General features: G+C 40.8%; 2 protein-coding genes across 2 annotated transcripts; one reads left to right on the forward strand and one right to left on the reverse strand.

The window, feature by feature from the left end:
* Nucleotides 1–1582: 1582 nt before the first annotated feature.
* LOC308116408 (zinc finger CCHC domain-containing protein 24-like) lies at nucleotides 1583–14230 on the forward strand. Its single transcript, XM_080474581.1, has 4 exons — nucleotides 1583–2032; nucleotides 3572–3772; nucleotides 12879–13043; nucleotides 13178–14230. Exons 1-4 carry the CDS (start codon nucleotides 1832–1834, stop codon nucleotides 13289–13291), a joined length of 681 nt encoding a protein of 226 aa, XP_080330707.1. The 5' UTR covers nucleotides 1583–1831; the 3' UTR covers nucleotides 13292–14230.
* Nucleotides 14231–15810: 1580 nt separating this feature from the next.
* Nucleotides 15811–19030, reverse strand: ppifb (peptidylprolyl isomerase Fb). Its single transcript, XM_080486788.1, has 6 exons — nucleotides 18793–19030; nucleotides 18608–18638; nucleotides 18138–18226; nucleotides 17967–18063; nucleotides 16966–17041; nucleotides 15811–16330 (listed from the first exon to the last, which is right to left on the reverse strand). Exons 1-6 carry the CDS (start codon nucleotides 18943–18945, stop codon nucleotides 16195–16197), a joined length of 582 nt encoding a protein of 193 aa, XP_080342914.1. The 5' UTR covers nucleotides 18946–19030; the 3' UTR covers nucleotides 15811–16194.
* Nucleotides 19031–19656: the final 626 nt, after the last annotated feature.

Raw genomic sequence — 19656 nt, forward strand, 5'->3', positions numbered from 1 at the left:
TATAATAAACTATCGACACTTTCCACAGTCGCCCATCTGTGTTCTGGAGATAGAGGCAGATATCAAAAGAGCTGGTGGGTATGATGGGATCGGCCCAGGCATTGCGTCATAAATGAGGCTCGAGCAGTGGAGAGGTCTACGAGCAAAGCCAACCACCTTGGCATTACAGTTACAGTGATGACCGAGTGGCCTACAGCCAGGAATGAATTGTAGAAGTCATTTTTGTAATCATTGAAGAACTTTGAACTTGGCTTATTCATTAGTTTGTCAACTTAATGGGGTCCCACATCCCAACATATTTAACCTCAGGTAATAAATGTTTTGATTTTTCAACACTGTACATCTCTCGAGAACTCCATTAAGAAAAAAAGTCTCAATTAAGAAAAGTTTTTCATTCATTCATTGCAGATATATGCTCGGCTGGAAATAATGCTGGTTTGTTTGTGTTTGATATGAGAAAAAAAATCAGCAAAACCTGCTAATACAACTGAAGACTACTTGAGCAAAGCTGAACATGGCGGAAATAAAAAAGCTAAATTTATTAACCATCTTGAAACAGGAACACATGTCAGAAATGGAGTAAATAGCTGAAATGGCATAAAAAACAAAGCACATGAGCATCCGTATAATGGGTAAAACCAGCTGAAAACAGGAATAAAATGACAGTGACTCAGTAACTCGGCCATTAATTCTGCTGTTTAAGGCTGCTATTTGCATTTATGTTGCACTGAACTCCATTATATGTCTCTCATATCATACTTATTCCATGAATAATGAGATGACCAAATCATACAGTAACAAATACAAGGTACAACTTCAAACAGGAACATTCAAACATCTGCAAAGATCTCAAACATAATGCTGAATGGTTGATGAGAATAATGCTTTGAGTTTTTACATGTGCATTTATGCATAAATAATGATCAATCTGCAATTGATAAACATATTTTTGTTCCAATAATTACATAACTACATGTAGTACCAACATAAAACACTAGATGGCAGCAGTCTATTTGTGCTCACCACTAATAGACCACATGGAACCCGTGGATGTTGAGCAGGTATTCCACAGTACTCGGTTACTTCAGCCTGAAACGGTCAGTAAACCCATCCTTTGTCACAATGGGTTCATCTATGAGCAATGCCATAGGGACAGGGATTTTCAAAATATTCATTATTTTTTCACATTTCAGTATTTTCGGTTGTTTATGACATATTTACTACTGGGATTTTTTTTCAAAGGTTGTAAGTTATTGCACAGAGAAATTCACTTACTTTTTCAAAAAGTGATTGTATATTCTGTCAGTTGTTCTGTTTTTCACGACATAATAGTCACCAGCAGGATAAAAACTAAAAGAAATTGAAAAATGTCACAGAAACGAAAAAAACTGGAGAAAAAGGACACAATACAAGGGTTTTTACTCAAAATATAAAGAATTTACTGAAATCCGTGAAATTGATTGATGTTAATGCAGTATTTAAAAAAAAAAAAAAGGAAAAGTAGTTGTGCATGTGAAGAAAAAGTGAAGGGAAAGATGCAAACTCATGTTGGACCTCCTATTTGCTGTGACGTGCACTGAGCGCGCTCCGGAGCGCAGCGTCGCTCCTCTGGCGGTCAGACTGAGCTGAGCGCTTCCAGCTCCCGCAGTATACTCCGACCCTGTGACAGAGACAGTGAGGACCTCCGGGGCTCCCCCGGGTCAAAACAAGGATCACAGCCAGTCATCCGGCGCAGGAGGAATGACTGGAAGAAGCTGGCTCATCCAGAGAGAGAGGCACTTCTGACGGCGCTGTTCCAAAAAGGCGCAGCCCTCCAAAAAATAAAGCCAAGATGATGTCCGCTATAGAGGCTGGTGTGTACCAACCTGCGCAGCTGCTCAGCTGGGTCTACATGTCTTTGCAAGACTCCAGCTCTTTCGATGGCTTCAAAGTGGACTCGGACACTTCTCCTCAGGACGTGAACAACTCCAAGCGCAGCGCAGCTGATCTGAGCTCCAACTATCTCAACAACTTCTTCCAGCTGAGCAGCGAGGTACAACTAAGACTAACTTTACACGTTTTCACTCACTCATTCAAAATCTCAATCTCACAAGCTCCTACAATCTCAAGCCACTCATTTCACTCGTGGTTATTTTTGTTGCCCGGACAGTAAACCTCCCCTGCATGCCCGTACTCCGGGTTGCACTGTGGTCAGTGGGCAGCAGCTATATGAATATGTGTTTTGTACCCTGCTAAAGGGCCTGAGTGTGTGCAGACTGTTCTGGTGTCAGTGCACAGCCAGAGGAGGACTGGCAGGTTGAGAAAGACCTCTCACAAGATCAGAAAAAACATGTCCACCCAGTGCTGGACTGGCTGGACTCCTGTGCATGGTTAAAAGTAGTAGGCAGTTCTTTGGCATGCTTGAGTTTGTTTGATTTGAAGTTTGCCAACAGCGTTTAAAAAAAAACAAATAGTAGTTTTATATTGCTTTTCATTCATACTTTAACTGAGAATAACTCTAAATCGTAAAAACTGAAATGACATCCTGCAGCTCCACACCTGTCAGTTGTGAAGTCTCTCTCAGAAGAATGTCTGCTGCAGTGTGCATGAGCACAACTTCATAGGGGATTTATTTGCAATGCCTTCAGAGTAAACAGAGTCTCTCTGCAGCCCGTTCTTCATGTTTCCCCTTGCGGTGCCATATAGCACCCATCTCCTCCAGAGGCACAATGATGCTGATTATGCCGTGCCAGTATGAGGAATGCTGCACAAAGGCATCTTGTTCGGACGAGGAAATGGACACCATCGGTTCACAGAGCAAGAACACAGTCCGAAGTGCACATCTGCAAGAATCAAATAACGTTGGCCACTGTCAGAGAGACAAAACAGGAGAATCAATCAGGGTGATGGAGTGGCATGCATTGGAAACGCTCTTTCACTGCAGAGTCACAACAATGGCCATCTCTGTTTTTGTCAAATAAAAGGTGCTTTTGTGTAGAGATAAAAAGAAATGTGCATTGATATATTATTGCCAATGAAAATTAAAAAATTTCCACATTTTTACTTATTGCTGAAATGAAATATTCTGGTTTCGATTCATTATTTTGCTGAAAATATATTTTTTTGGGTGTAAGACACAAGAAACTATATTTGAAGACATAACCCTTAACTTTTGCTTATTCAGTTTTTAATTCAGGATTTATCAAGAATTAAACTTTAGAGCAAGAGTGTAAAACATCATTTTAATCCAGGGGGCCACAATCTAACTTGACAACATAAGAACCTTTAAATCCATTTTTCTTGGTCAACTCCAAATATTTTCTTTCTTTTTCTCTTTGAAAACCTGAACCTGCAGGAAAATAAGAACATCGTCAAACGTTTGCCTCCTAAAGTGCAATGAAATGAATTGAAATGTCATTGAACCAATTCCTCCATTTGCACCTGTCATGGATGATTTAGTACTTTCACCCTCATGATGTGGTTTTTATACTGAATTACAACAAACATAAATTAGCAACAGCAGTTGCTTTTCTTAAGAAATTCCTTTCAATACAACCTGTTGATCATCTTGGACTTTGTCTTGCTTCCACAGACCTTGAACAACAACTTCTACAACCGCTCCTCGCCTTATGGATCCCTCAACAATATCGTAGACGGTCTGAGCTCGCTGGCGGACCACTTCTCGGACCTCTCCCTGTCGCCCGAAACACGCAAACCCAGCAAAAGGCCGCCGCCCAACTACCTGTGTCACCTTTGCTTCAACAAAGGACACTACATCAAAGATTGTCCTCAGGTGAGCCACTCGGCGACGCCTCAGTCACTCAGCAGAGAGACGAGAAAGACACAACAGCCTAAAGCGAAGCAGCTGTGCAGTGTGTGGGCCGTTTAAGACCACGATCAAATGTCTGTGTGTGTTTTGAAGAACATGGAAAGGACTGGTTACTGTGGAGAATTTAATAGTATTACACATTTAAAGAGATTCCATCTGAACCCATGTTTCAAGCCACATGTTTCTTAACATGTGCAGTTATTACCGATTTTGTAGAAAGCAGACTTTTTGACTTTTTAATTCCATGTTAGTGTTTAATATTTGTGTTAGTTTTTCTTCTTTTTTTTCTCTCCCCTGTGAGAAATGGACTCCTCAGCACATATTTGAATTAGAAGTCCGACTGCAGGCTGGTAATGCGCAGCAGATGCCAGATTGGATCTCAGAGCCAGCTTTAATGAAAGACGATAGGTTTCTCTGTGGAAACCAGCCCGACCTCCACTCCAAACCTGAAAGAAATATTACCACCGCTTGAAGTGAGCTGGTGGTTCCCCATTGATCACGTTCAGAGGGAAATGCCTGACATTTGTTAGGTGTAATGAAAATAATTAAATGATTGATGGTCAGGATGTGTCTTGAGAGCAAAGGGCAAAAAATGAAAAAAAAAAAATTCTGATTATTTCACTGATTGAAATTTCAACTTCAAGTTTAAAGCAACTAACTGCGATCAGATCAAGTTTTGAGAATCCTTTACAAATGTGCACATTTCTTGTCTTGTTGCATCTGGGTCAACTGCGGGTCATTTTCCCTGTCGCTGATCTGTGGACCGATACGACCCGCTAACAGGAGCCAGAAGTGTGCTCGCTTTTCATAATGACTGGAAATGACATATGAGCCAGTGCGACTGACAAAAACCACACGACCCCTTGTTAGTGTTTCTTTCACCTGTCGGAAGGTTTTTGCACAAATGTAATGCACATTCAGCCCAGTTACCTCCACTTCTTGATAAAGTTCTTGTTTTAAACTGAGTTGATTAGATAGTTAAGATACTTCTGATATGAAAATGATCTCAAACTTCGGATCTAACTGTGGGCAAACGCTGAGAAAGAAAGAGCACACTGTCACTTGTTTGGTCAGTCTCTGCTGTAGTCTTGTCTCTAAAGGCTCATCGCCCCTATCGTTGCCAACACGCTGGAGATTTTGGCCACTGAGCAGAGAACACAGGCACTACAGGAATGCAAGGAATGTGCAGAATATATTGCACACTGAGCTTACAGCTCTTAACACTTACACATATGTGCACACCTGGCTGTTGCTGTGAAAAGCAGAAAATATGCATATTTAGGGTTAATCAGTTTCCTGATGTTATATCCAGAAGGACACAAGAGGTCTTCAACTATCTTAAAATGTGACAAAGCCTATATAAGATGCTGTTGGTCCTTCACACAAACGTGGACTTTGAAGAGATGCTATGTGTCTGGCATCAAGATGTCTGCAGTGTTTTATTAAAGTACTAGATCCAGTACATCTTCTAACACTTGGTGGTGGCCATGCAGACCTCGGGCGGGAAGCGCTCATCACTCCCACAAAGCACGGGTTTCTCTGAGATGCTTCAAATCAGTCATGTGGCTGAAATGATTCAGCTCCTGGCAAAGTCAGTCAGGTGTACACCAGTTCTTAGATACATGGAAATCAAGAACCAACTCTTCGCTTGATGTCTGCGACATTCCCCTGATGTCTGGCTGTTGATGGGTTATCACTGTTTCATCTCTGGTGCATTCTGGGAATCAATCTACAGGTTCCAATGTTTCCTCAGAGCACGAGCAAAGAAAGCATGAATCAAATGATCCCAAAAAGCCTTTTTTTTAATGGCTTGTAGAAGCCCTCCTATTAAAAGTTTGACGTTTTAGAGCTGACTGGTTGGAGCTGGACCTGCAGCAGACAGGAATCTGAACGTCACGGCTCAGTAAGATGAGAGAAGAAGCACACAGGAAGTGTGTGCATGGGGCCTTTAACGGCCTTTCAGAGTGGAATGGGGCCCATGTCAACTCTGAAAAAGTCGGATATGGCAACATATGGTACCACTATGGAAGAAAGAGTGCCAGTCCCTGCACGTGAGTGTTCAACTTAACAGCATGAGATATACTATCCATGCTATACTCGACGTGTCTGTGGTAAACATCCTGTTGATGGCATCGTGCAGTGTTGGGTTACCTTCTTCGCAAGAGGGTTAAGACGTCAAAGGATTACTCAGAGATATTTACGATTCCTCAATGTGGCCACACCCGTGCAAAATGTGAAAAATCTGGAAGACATTTCTTTCTCCCCGGCCCTGCTTTAGAAAGATGATGTCAGATTTTTATCACGTGTTGCTAATATTTCGGACCCAAATGTCGTGGTAATGGGGCTGTCGTCATGACAAGAAGGTCTCTTCAGTTGAAGCATTTTTCTGAAACTTTTAATAACGACCAGACTGGGTGTAGTTCAGGATTCTTTAGAAATTCAAACTTGTGGCTTTCTTTTGATGCCTTACGAAAAAGCAAACTGATTGAAATGAAAGAAAAGAACTGAGCTGGGAAGTCTTAATCCGTTCTACTTTATTGTTTTTAAAATTGTTTCCACATGTATGGAATGAACAAAATGTGAACATGAGCATTTTAATGGCAGGCCCCTGTTACTATAAGGGCAGAGACGAGTGGCAGAGTGCTGACAGTAAATGGGTGTATGGTGGGAAGGACTTGGGATAAATAAGTCGAGCATTGTTTCTACAGAAGGGCTGTGGAACCAGAGGTCAGGAAGTCAGCCTGTATTGTTCGCACTGCTCTGCTTGGCTGGAGTCATCTCCCTCTCTCAACTGTCGGACTCTCATTTAAAGAGCCAGCGAGCAGCTGCCAGGGAGAACTGCATCCACACTGTGTTTTTAGATAGCACAGGAAGTGGGTGTACGTCTTTACAGCCACAGTGTATTCATGTTTGAATGGAGGGGAAAAGTCTGCTTTGATAATTACTTACACAGGAACTTTTGATGGTTGCATAGACTCCAAAGGGAGCTCCCTGATTTATATGTGGTCCTTAAAAAGTAAAAATAGTTCTAGTTTTAAGTTCCTTAGCCAGCATGTGTCCCAGTATTTTGAGTCCCTGAAACATACTTAACATTCAGCCAAGAAAAAGTTAGCCTCGCAAATATAGAGATCATTGACACAAATAAAGATTAAATTATTTGAACTCAAATTAGTTTTATAGAAAATGAGCGTGTGAGGTATTGGAGATGTTGTCTTTCCCTTTGATGAGGCTGTTTTGTCCTGCCTCCGGGCTCATATTTTGCTTTTACAGACATAAACTGACTTTTTCTTTTTGAGTTTTGGCCAGAAGGTATCTCCAAAAACATAAATAATTAAATAAATAAATAAAATATCCTGAAAATATATGATAAGAAAGTTTTTTGTTTCTTTTTCAGGTTGGAAAGTGAATTGAAAATGAATTAAATCCTGCACATTTCTACACACTTTGGAACGAACTAGTCAAAGTGATTGAAAAACGATGCTTTGTTGTCGCCAGTCACGCTTGTCTTTTTTAACATGACGGAGGAGCAAGACGGAGACTGGCTTTTGTACAATGCAGAGTTGGAAAACTTCAAAGGTTTAAAGGAAATAAGATAGTGAGTCTTTTATACTTAAACCCATATTTGCACTCAAGAATAAAGCTGTAAAGCTTTTATGTTGATCATGTGTGTGCAACTCTTCGTTGCAACACTTTTCTCAGTATTGTGTAAAGAGTTTAGGCGAGCGTGGAAACATGCAGGTTTTTTTTTTATTGTTATTATTGAATAAATAGTGAAGTGGATGAACAGAGGAGAATTGTAAATCAAATACAGCATCAGTTGCTTTAAGAATACCATTTTCACTGCACATCACGTTACATGAGCCCAGACCATTACACTGAATGTGAGTTGCTAATGCTAAGTTACAGAAGGAAACTCAGCGACACTGGGCACGTTTCTTCACACTGTATTTACAGGTTTATCTTATTTAAAAAGGTTTTAAGGAACCTCTGCATCCTAAACCTGCAATGTTTTTGAGATTTGACCGATTATTACAAGTGGACTGTGTCATTTTCTGCCTGCAAGAGATCGAGTGAAGCTAGAGTTTCATCATCAGTTGGTCCAAGCTTTCAGTTGCACATTCTTATATATAATATAATGAAATATTATGATTAGCCTGTCTGGAAAGTTTGCTGTTGACCTCTTTCTCCAATATAGAGGAGAAAAAGTGTTTTTTCAGCTCGCTACTCCCGTTTCACAGACCAGATGTTTGGAAGGTGATAGTCAGGTGAAGTACTGATATTGATAATGCTATTGTTCTAAGCGGGACAGTGGACCTCTGCTTAGGTGGAATAATAAAGGTCACAGCCGAGCAAGTAACTGGAGAATCTCGTGCAACACGACGGCGTCTTCGCTCCTTTTGTTTGTACTGCTGATAACTGTCTTATCTGTCTACAAACTGCTGTCTGTTGCTTTTTGGCTGAAACATCTGCTGAGAAGGATGAGCAAGATAGAGGAAACCCTGGAATGTGGTGCAGATAGACTCACTCCGACAAACCTTGTCTGTCATCTGCTCCCGGTAAATAAGTTGCTGTGGGGCGCAGCTTTAAACATGACATCAGTTCTGCTTTCCTGAAAGATTTGGCAGCTTTGACTCCCAGTTTTATCAGTTGGGAGGACATATGAGAGAATCAAATTAGTGACTTTGTTTATTTATCTCCACTTATCAGTCTTTAATTGGTTTTTACATTGCCAGCTCTCTCTATTATACACATCACTTCTCTGAAATCTTGCTGTGTTGGGACTTTGTTGCTGTTGGATTTCATGTTTGTCCACCAGCGCATCTGCTCCTGTCATTCAGATTTAGCGAAACATAACGCCAGTTTACAGCTGTACATGCTGTCAACGTCGGCGAAAGCTTGGTCAGCATGGATGTAGCACGTTTTGGTAGATTCTTATCCTCCCGTACAATCCCGTATTGTGTGTGAAATGGACACAGAGAGGTTTAATATCTGTTAAAGCGTGTGTAGGAATCCTGTTAGTTTCCTGGCTCGGCGTGCGCTCAACAATGGGGCTTGGCAGGATTGCAGCTCTGGAGAGCCGCAGAAGAAAATATAAATGCAATCATCTGCTCTTTGGCCTCCAGTTGTTTGCATCTAATCACATTTATCTTGGATTCAGTCGAAGGTAATCCAGTCAGTGTATCAGATGTAAAAGATTTTTATAGTACGGCTGCACGGTAGGATTATAGCTTCTTTCTGCTGTCTCTGGCTGAAAGGGTCATTTCATGTCTTGATGTGTTTATTAGTGGAGCATTGGCACCTTATTTACACTGTCATGATGGAAGCTTCATTATATGAGACACTAGTGAGCTCCTACCTGGACCAGGAGCATCTCCTATCTCTTCTACTTCAGTCAGATGTGAGTTTATCATTGACAGAAATCTGAGTGAAGCAAGGTTAACACAGTCAGGGCAATTATGCAATACAGTGATTCTGAATTACCTCGAGACATAATGCAACGATGTGCCTGTTAAAGTAAAACTTTGTTTACTGTTGTAGGAGTGGAACGATAAAAAAAAACAAGAAATCCATTTGATTAGAATTGTTCTCTTATTTGCTCCGATGCAACTGTGAACAGAAAAAGCAACCTAACGTACTCACATATTCAGATTAATCTAGTGGGGACGATTGTTACAAATACAAAGAGTAACTGCATTATGTACAAACACCACTTTTGGAGTCACTAAGTTTTAGAAGTATTTATATCATAAACGACTGAGTCTGTCAACCCACTGAAGTGTGTGATGCAGGCTTGTTGATTGGACTTACTTAGGGTTTCATTGCAATTTAAGCTCTATAATCACATTCTACACTGTTTTCAATATGTTTTATACTTTTTCAGTTGATATATTATTATAGTTTATCGCGCTTTGGCTTGAACTGGACGTGATTTTCAAAATCCATCCCACCTTGTTTGTAAGCATTTGTTGGTCTTTGAATCCTTGAAACACGTCGAGAGCTAATCAAGACATAATATTTTGCAAGGATAGGAAATCGAAAAGACGTTCGCCTTTTCCATTTAGTAAACTGTAACCTGTAAATCTTCAACATGTTAATTTGACTGTCTTAACTTAAAATCGGTTGATATGTTGGTGTAACCGTCGGCATTTTATTCAGTTATTATAATTTCCTCTAAAGTTTAAACGCTATTGAAATGATAGATTTAACAAGATAATGAAGATATCACTGAAACCAGCAGAGGAGTCTTTAAAAACACGGTGAAGCCGTTGCTGGGGCTCACATGCGCAGCCACTAATGTGTTGTTTTGCTTTGGTAACAGCTGGACTGCTCGCTGCTGTTATGGGGATCTGATGCTAATTAAACCCAGCAAGAGAGGGGGGTGGGGGGGGGGGGGGTGGAAGAGAGAAAGAGCTGTGGGTTTGTTAGTCCGCAGTAATTGACCACATGGTATCCTGTAAGTTTTCTGTTACTGTGTTCTCCGAGACGAACGTCGTCTCATGGGGGCATGGGAGTGGAGGGGTGGGGTGGGGTGGGGGGGTGGAGGAGGGAGAGCGAAAGGAAGGCAGGGGGTGAGGATTTGGAGGAGTCCATTGTTTATCCTGATGGTTTCCAGATGATGGCAGAGGGAGGCAGCCACCTCCCGGGCCTCTCTCACCAGGCCGCCGGGATCCGGGCCAAAGCTTATCTGCTCCAGCTTAAGAATCTGGCTTTATGTTGCTGTGTGCAGTCTGGGCCTGATTTAGGTTACACAATATAAGTTACGGCTGTTGGGAGGGTTGTGTTGTAATACGCATAATAAATGTATTTAGCATGTATTCATCACAAAACCAAACAGGCGTTGTAAAGCAAAAACATCTACGATCGAACATGAAGAATCAGGTTTTGGTGAAAAGTAATAGTTTGTGCTTTTTCAATTCCTCTTCCTGGACGACAAAGGGAGCGAGGTCAGATGTCAACTGGGGTCGTAAATCAACCTTTGCCCGAGGCCAAGATGTTAAGCTTTCATGTTCCAAGCAATACCACTGGAGGTACATTTTGTTTATCAATTTTAATTCTGATTATTTTGTAGCTTACAGTGTAAGGTCCCAAACAACTCCTGCTGTCTGCAAGAACAATATGTCAGTAATTATACGTCCCTTAGTGCCATGGATATGTTTTACCTCCATGTTTCAAAATCTAATTATATTTCAGAGAAATATTTTTAATAGGTATTAAAAAGTGTTAATAGGAAACACATCAATAACATCGTACCATGTTTACAAGTTGAAAATAAGAATGTGAATTTAAAACATGGCACAACCTCGGCTGTCATTCACAATCATTATTTCTGAACCACCGGTTCATCTACATTATCATCATAATTAAAATAAGGACTAAAGTTTCATGGGCTGGCCTCATGATAAGATCAATAGTCAATTGCAGACCACAGCATCAACACTTTAACACAAAACCAATATTTTTTATTTGATCTTACAGTAACAACAAACTTTCAGTGTGACTTGGAGTCACTAATATTACCACTTCTCCCACTGACATGGGGGGGGGGGGGGCGATAAAGAGCTATGGGAACATTTTATTATTATTTTTTACAGTCAGTGTTAAAAACACAGCTAAATGTCATCTTTATGTAAAACAATTTGGCGTGAAAATGTAAAACAGACCAATTTCACAATTTATAGTTTAAAAAAAAAATAAATCTGTGATTAAGCAGATTTTCTCAAATATTCTCTGAATATTTCCAAAACCTTTTCACAACACCATAATATCACTTGCGTTAATACATATAATTGTGGAATTGCGTCTTGGCATTTCTGAGTGTGTCAAGATGTCAAATTATTCAAGCAAAATAATATTCAAATATTGATAAAGGCATTCATCATTTTATAACATACTTCCATGTACACGGGAGGATGTGGGACTCATGCACTCTTTTCTTCTTCCTCCCTGTGAGAGTCTCCGTCCTCGGCCGGGTCAAAGTGTGATCTTCCTCTGTCGGATGTCAGTGTGACATCTTTGATGGAACTGGTGGAAACTCTGGAGTGTGCCATGGCCCTTGCTGCCCTGTGGGCTCCGGGCTTTAGGTAGAGTTTGTTTTGCTTGTTCAGGAGAGTGAAAGCTGTTTCCTCCCTCAGGAAGATGATGATCTGTCTCCTCTCCCAGTAGGCGCTTCACAAAGAAGGCTCCCTTCAAACGTGACCCCCCACAGTGCCCCGCGGTGGCAGAACGCCGCCGACGCAGGCTTCAAAATGCCCTCAGCAGTTAGAAACTTTGCTTTTGGAGCCTTAACAAAACATTTTGAGAAACAGATGTACTCCTTGAAATGAATGGAGTTTGAAGCTGACTTGTATTCCTGCTTTGAAAACCAAAACAAGACTTGATGCGAGCACCTTGGCCTAGTTTTAAGCCCAAGTGCTTCTAATTTGAAGCAGGCTTGTCCAGAGGAATATTTTTTTATTTTTTTTCCCGTGATGGGTTTAGGATTTTGTCATGTTACACGAGTGCAGAGTTCATCTGGGTTTTATTTCCTCCCTACTAAGATCCCAGGGTGCTGATTGGTGGTTTGGGGCCAGCTGGGAGGGATGACTGAGAGCCTGAGGTATTTGTCCTGTAGCAGCAAGGCCTCTCCCATTGGTCCCCCCACCCCCACCCCCCCCCACCCCCGGGCAGGGGCCTCCTTTATGGTCCCCTGGGAACACAGCTGGAGGGAGGAGAAGCTGAACCTCCCTTTTTTCAAATAAACTGAAACTTATTTTCCCTCTACAACACAAGTACATTAAATTTGACAGTTTCTTCTCTAGTCCCTTTTTCTATTAGTTGAATATTCTTCAGAAGTCCATAAACTGAGCTCCCCCCCCCCACCCCACCCCCCCACAATCACTCAGAGCTCTAAATTGGCCGCCATCCAAAGAGTACAAAACAGGTCAGTCGCTCTCCTCCAGTCGAAGGTGGTGAGAGGCAAAAGCCAAAATGTTTGCGAAGCTGTTGAAGTTTATACGCGGAGACATACCTCAGTTGGATTTCACCCCGGTGTCGACAGTGTTTAAACTGTGCGCTGTACATTTTTGTTCAGGCTCGACCCAAAGGTGAAGGCCTGACCCCGTACCAGGGAAAGAAGAGGTGTTTCGGGGAATATAAATGCCCCAAGTGCAAGAGGAAGTGGATGAGTGGGAACTCCTGGGCCAACATGGGACAAGAATGCATTAAGTGCCACATCAACGTTTACCCTCACAAGCAGGTAACGTAGGTTTGGGGGGGGGGGGGGGGGGGGGGCAGTTTGTGGTCCCCGAGATCAAGTAACATTCATATTTACCCTCGGAAACATCTGAACTCTTCATCAGTGACATCAGCAGCTCTGTCTCCTTGTTGCAGAAACCTCTGGACAAACCGGAAGGGTTGGACGTGTCGGACCAGAGCAAGGAGCATCCACAACACTTGTGCGAGAAATGCAAAGTCCTCGGCTACTACTGCCGCCGTGTGCAATAACACAACCCGCGTGCTTCATATCCAGACTTTCATCTAAAAAGGGACAGTTACGCTTTAGTTACTAAAAAAAAAACCCAAGATAATAAACAATTGTTATACTGTAAAGGGTCTTATGGTTTATTTTGTTGCAATATCCTCTTGGTCACTGTGACTTTAAAGTATAAGTTTTTGTTTAATGTAAAATCTCTCAGTGCCTATTCTGCATTTCATTTTGTTTTTTTTGCAGACAGACCTGTAAGTTACTCAGTTATCATGATGTGAACATTTATTTGAAGTCTTAACTCTGAACCAAGAATCTCACCAACTGTGAATTAAGAAAAACCTTCGTTCTCTCCGTTCTCGCTCGAGTCGCTCGTGTCGGAGCAAAGAAGGAAGGAGACCGATCCTCTTTTACACGTTTGTATAGTTCAGAAATAACTTAAAATAAAATCTGTGTTTTCTTTCTGTATAAAATATGCAATTCTTTACTAGGGAGCAGTATTAATGTGTATCTGTATTATCAGTACTGGTGGGTACATCTTTTTTTTACATATATTTTGAAGTCATATTGTGTTCATTATAATACTTTATTAAAGTTTAGAGACATCACAGCAGCTGTGAGTACACCTACCTGCTATATGACTTAAAGGATTCAGGTTTAGTTCCTCTATGAAGAGACGGGAAGACTCCTGAGATTGGATAATTCAGGGTAAAACAAAATTCCATGCCACAACTAGAAACACTTCTGCGATTAGAAAAGAAAATTGACTTTAAATAGAATAAGTAGTTCAATTACTTTTCAATCATTGAACAAAAGGTTTCATACAGGTGTACTCACTCTAGTTCACGACAATATTAGCCGACTTATAGGCTTTATATATCACATTTTCTAAATTTGCTTAAAAAAAAAAAAAAAAAGAAATCAGGCAGTTTATCATTCCAGTGTTTAAATAAACAAAATGCAACTTGGTGGAATATTTGCTTGTGTGACATAGTAAAATACACAGGTTTTATTTTGGCACGAGTTGCTAAACTTGACTCACCAAAGTGCTTCTTTATGGGTCTCATATGTAACATGAGACAAAAAAAATAAAAAATAATTATCAATCGTAAATCTGAATGTACTAAAGTTTGTGAAGGATTACGTGGAAGATGCATGCGTGTGTGTGTGTGTGTGAAGAAAAAGAAAGAGAAATACAGATGGACTTTGAGATGATGTGTGAAATATCCTTTACTGTGCCTTAATATGAGTAATGAGTGACATGGATTACTTTGTATGCAAATGTTTTTACATTAAAAGTTGTTTAAACAGACTTGTTGAGTGTTTTATTTGGTCTGTACAAATGGTAGCAAGTAATAAAGTATTTTCACAAAGTGCAGAATTTACATCAACAATGGTTTTTATGTCAAGACGGCCCATTTCCGTTTTTAACGATAATTAAATAGAATTAACGGCCCAATGGTTACTCCCTGTTTTTAGAACTTATTTAGTTTCTTTCTCAAAACCACAATAGAAATTGTCACAAGATTTATATCTACACTACTTATTAAGCATTTGTACATTCACATAGTATAACAGTCTGCAACCTTATAGAAATAAACTTTTTTTTTTAACAAATTGCACACCAGTGTTTTTCAAATGGTCTCCTATCTCTTGGCTAAAAATGGAAAAAAAAAACTCAAATTAAATGAAATAGTGAAAAAAAAAAGCTAAACCTTTATATATATATATATATTTAAAAAAAGTAATCATGAGTAGAATTTATAAAACAAAAAAAGCTTCAAATGAAAGCAAAAACACATAAAAGTGTTTGAAAAAGACGGTTAAAACAGCTGAAATGTTAATATTTTCAAAGAGAAAAACACAATTTTTTTTTTTAAATCCACTAAAATTAGGTACAAAAACAGCTGGAAATGTAATGAAATACCATCCGAATACTAACTGAAACTTCATAAGTTCAACACAAGATATAGTTTTTGTATTAAGGAACTTTAGACGCTCATTTTAGGGTCAAACGTCCAGTTAAATTTGATAAAGTCAGAAAAGCGGTTCTTTTGGTCATGAAGGTTGTATAGCACTTATATAGTAGTACTGTACAATGATAATATATTAATATGTGTCTATGAAGGAACATCACCCCAAAAAAAACCTCAAGTCAGGCGTTATTGATCAAGTTAAAAATGTCCGTTTATTTTTTAACCTCAGGATCTCATAAATCTGTATTTCACTTTAATAATGCAGATTCTTCTGTCACTTCGGAGAGTTCAAGGCCTGTAGATTATATCCACTGCTGTATAACTCAGAACTTCCCAGATTAGAGTTCGCTGCCGGTAAACCATAGTAACCTCCGTAAATATTAGAGGGAATGAGCTCATTACTCACCTGAACCTGATGAGGAAAGCAGAAGTTGGCGGGAAAAATGAGAAAACCCAGATCTCATTCCTCAGTGGCGATAAGTCCTTTTCCCAATGACGGTTCACACCATTTTCACTCAACAGTCTCATTTCACACTTCTCCTTGTAGGCTTTTTTTTTTTTTTAATCATGCAACGACAAATCGCCTCATAAAAACACAAAGACGACATTTTAGACAAAAAACCCTTTTATTATTGTAAATAAATGCCCCTTTCCCCCAACCACTTTATGACGAGTTAACATCTTGATTTCACATTGAGTAGAAGCTCTATTTATTCTATATCGCAAGTTCACATTTCATATCGTCGTCGCCTGAACAAAGACCACCGCCGCCGCCTCCAAATACCACAAAAGACCCGAGTGTGAGGTTCTGAACTTCTCAGCACGGAGAGAGAGAGGTAGCACTCTGAGAACAGGACGAGAGAATCACACTCTTTTTCATTCAAGCTTTTCTACGTATCTGCAGCCGGAGATGAAGAGTGTGGGCACGTCCACTGCTCGCACGGAGTCTACTTGAGCTCGCCGCAGTCTGCGATAGTGATCCTCTTGGAGGTGCGCCCGGAGCGAGAGCCGAAAGACTCCACTTTCTTGATCACGTCCAGTCCCTCCTTCACGCTGCCAAAGACAACATGCCGGTCGTCCAGCCTGCATCGGGGGGGAAAAAAGAGGGGTATTTTAACATTGATCCACTGGGATGGTCGAATGACACGTTCGGTGAACAAACTCCTTGAACTTTTGGCTTTTTACAGGGTCATACTGGCGGTTCTGCTAAATTTAACCTGAGTGGAATCAGTACCCGTCTCCAGTCTGGTCTCTAAGAAGTATCACAAGCAATTAAAGCTCGTTTCTCAGCTTGCTTAGTAAACAATAAGATTAATGGTCTTTAAATTACACTTTCAGTGCAGGTTTATTTTTCTCCCTAAAGAGGAAACACTAGAAAAAACCAACATAATTTGCATTCATCAATAAGCATTTCTCTTAAAAGGCTGTGACTGAACAGAAAAGTATTTTCCAGAGCAAATCCAACAAGTACACAAGAAGCATTGATGCAAAAAAGTTCACACACACAATGGAATAAGTGGATTTGACACAGAACTGGATTTAAAGGTCTTGGAAAGGTAAACGACAAGCCCAAACCTGTGGCTCTAAAGATGTCACCTCTTAAAAACGAAAACCAGCTGAATTGGTTTCTCCAGGTAATATCAGTGACAAAGAGCAATAAAGGTCAAACATCCCACAATAACCTACTGTCTGTGAACATGGTGTTTGTCGGTACTTACCACTCTGTTTTAGCGGTGCAGATGAAGAACTGGGATCCATTAGTGTCGGGTCCAGCATTGGCCATGGACAAGATTCCTTAATTAGAAGAAATTCAGATTCGGTCAGATCCCAATGACATCAACGTCTCCTCTTGTGCTTTGGAGCAGACCTCAGAAAATGTCCACTGACTTTAGGTTTGAGTGTCTCCTTCAGGTGTGTGTCTGTCACAATTTAGCTTTCACACATTGTGACAGACACATTTTCAATTCTCAGAGACTTCAGGGAATGAAGGCGCTACACAATACAATAGTAAAACGCTGCCACCTGGTGGCAGAACACAATTACAACAGATCATATTCAATATGATTAATTGATGTCTATAAATATGGGGGGTAAAGGGAGATAATTGTGAAATAACTCTGCCAAAGCACCACATTATTGAACGGGCTTTAGTGAGACATTCAGGCTGATAGTGACGTCCATGCAAATAAGCCAGGTTACATATTATTCGTGTCATTTGCCTAAAGAATTGGTCTGGTCAAGCCCAACCTGCGGATATAAAACAAATCAGAAGAGCAACAATCCAACCCTCACCAACACTAATTCCACAAGAGAAACATAGATCTAGTAATTCAGAACAACTACCTTCTAATAATCATGCAAACAAACCTACAAACTGATCAGTTTTAATCTGAATCCAAATATTAACTCTGCTCCTGGTGAATTGTTTGACTTCTGTCAGGTTAATTGTGAAAACTTGTGTAAATTCTTCACCGTAAAGACAAGTACAACTGCAGATCCCAACGTCTTGTCCAGAGTCACACTGAGCTGATGTGTTCAACTCTGCCGCACTTGTTAGATCTAATTTTACCCTGCGGTGACGCACCACGTCTGAAAGACGCCGTTAACACGGCCCAGTGCTGAAATCAAACGGGAACTCCATCGTCTGTCCGCTGATAATTCATCGTGCTCCGTGTGTTTAAATACCCTATGAAAATGTGTCTGCTGTGTGCGTCATTACCGGGTCCAGTGTGCTTCAGCTTGAAGTTCTCGTCGGGGAACTTCCATCCATAGATGGACTTCCCTCCAGTTCCATTGTGGTTCGTGAAATCTCCACCCTGGCGACACAAAGCAGGTCTCATCCTTCACATCACAGCAGCATGCAAAAGATCTGAAAAGTAGGAGCCCTTACCTGGCACATAAACTGAGGGATCACTCTGTGGAAAGTTGAGCCCTTGTAACCGAATCCTTGCTCCCCTGTGCAAAGAGCACGGAAGTTCTCTGCAAATAAAAACATTAAAGGTCACGTCCTTTGTCCTCCAATGATTCATGCAGGCGAATGAGCTTAGAGAGCAAGTTTTCAACAAGTCATAGGGAAGAGTAGAATCTTTTTAAGAACTTTTATTACTTGTCGGAGACGTTTTAAATGAACTAGAAATCAACCCACTCGTACATTTGTTAATATAGTGTGCTTTACTTGACATAAAACATGAAAATTATAGTTTTTTTTTTGTCATGTTTAAGCAGAAATATTGCAGTTCAAGCTGATGACAAGTTGAAAAGTGATAAACAACACATCACAATAACACTGAAGCCTTTACATGTGTTTTAAGTTATATTTTTATATATATATAGATATATAGATAGATAGATAGTAGTTACCTGCAGTTTTTGGCACAACTTCAGCGTTGAGCTGCAATTAAAAACAAAAGACTAAATTGCCGGAGGGTTAAAAAAAAAAGTGAGCAAACACAGAAAACGTTGTACTTTTATTCACGTTTTGAGTTTTCTCCCGACAGTGACAGTAACATGGAAGCAGGCATGCGGGAGCGTTCGGCTCCGCTCACCTCGAAGGTGACTCTCCCGAGCGGCTGGTTGTCCGCAGAGATGTCGAAGAAGACCGTGGGGTTGCTGTTCGCGGCCGCCGCTCCGCTGCTGCACAGCCGGGCAGCGGTGAACGCCAGGGAGCAAAACTTCACCCGGTTGGTTAGAAGCAACATGTTGACAGAGCTGCACGGGGAGCAAGCGGGTCAGGAGCGAGCCCTGTAAAGTCAGGCTGCATAACCGGAAATGAGCTTCCGGTTCAAAGTCTCGCGAGATTAGAGGTGATTCCTGGTGGACGCTTCAAAGACAGTGCCCTCTACAGGTCAGCCTCAAGTACTCCTGAGCATGTCTGCAGGCCAAATCCTTCACTGGTGATAAGGTACAGGTGCTTTAATGAAAGGAAAAAACAGTCCACAAGACAGGAATATTCTCAAATTTTAAAATCAGCGTTGGTCTGGGGTAGACGGATCATACCGTGTTCAGGCTGAACAGTGGGGTTGTGGTTGGTTAATACTCCTGCCGTGGACTTGAGGTTGGCGATGTGCAGACTGCAATAACACATCTTTATTATTTGGATTGGATAATTTTTTTTTACTAGTAAGATTTTACAACCAACTTCTAAATGATGTCTGGGAATATACCCCCTCCACATTGCTGAGATCGATCCTGACCCTTTTGACCCTGTGTGCAGCCTCAGATCATCGGACAGGGCCTTTCTCGCTGTTCCAAAGTTGAGATTGAAAATCAAAGGTGACTGTTCTTTTTCCACCAGGGCCCCTTTAACTTTGAAACCACCTGTTCTCGGCAGGATTTGTCTCTTCCATCAAAAAGCTCCTTAAAACTCACCTAGAATTTTGGTGGTGAAATCAGCTTGATTCTTCTTTTAT

Source organism: Lipophrys pholis (genome assembly GCF_963383615.2).
Source record: "Lipophrys pholis genome assembly, chromosome: 1".
Lineage (NCBI taxonomy): Eukaryota > Metazoa > Chordata > Actinopteri > Blenniiformes > Blenniidae > Lipophrys > Lipophrys pholis.

What these genes read in the sequence shown, in the direction of transcription:
- LOC308116408 (XM_080474581.1), top strand. Translation starts at nt 1,832, where the DNA reads ATGATGTCCGCTATAGAGGCTGGTGTGTACCAACCTGCGCAGCTGCTC. An exon ending in ACATCAAAGATTGTCCTCAG is followed by an intron (nt 3,773 to 12,878) that starts GTGAGCCACTCG and finishes ATTTTTGTTCAG; the next exon opens with GCTCGACCCAAAGGTGAAGG. An exon ending in ACGTTTACCCTCACAAGCAG is followed by an intron (nt 13,044 to 13,177) that starts GTAACGTAGGTT and finishes TCCTTGTTGCAG; the next exon opens with AAACCTCTGGACAAACCGGA.
- ppifb (XM_080486788.1), bottom strand. Translation starts at nt 18,945, where the DNA reads ATGTTGCTTCTAACCAACCGGGTGAAGTTTTGCTCCCTGGCGTTCACC. An exon ending in AGTTGTGCCAAAAACTGCAG is followed by an intron (nt 18,227 to 18,607) that starts GTAACTACTATC and finishes TTTTATTTGCAG; the next exon opens with AGAACTTCCGTGCTCTTTGC. An exon ending in TCCCTCAGTTTATGTGCCAG is followed by an intron (nt 18,064 to 18,137) that starts GTAAGGGCTCCT and finishes TTGTGTCGCCAG; the next exon opens with GGTGGAGATTTCACGAACCA.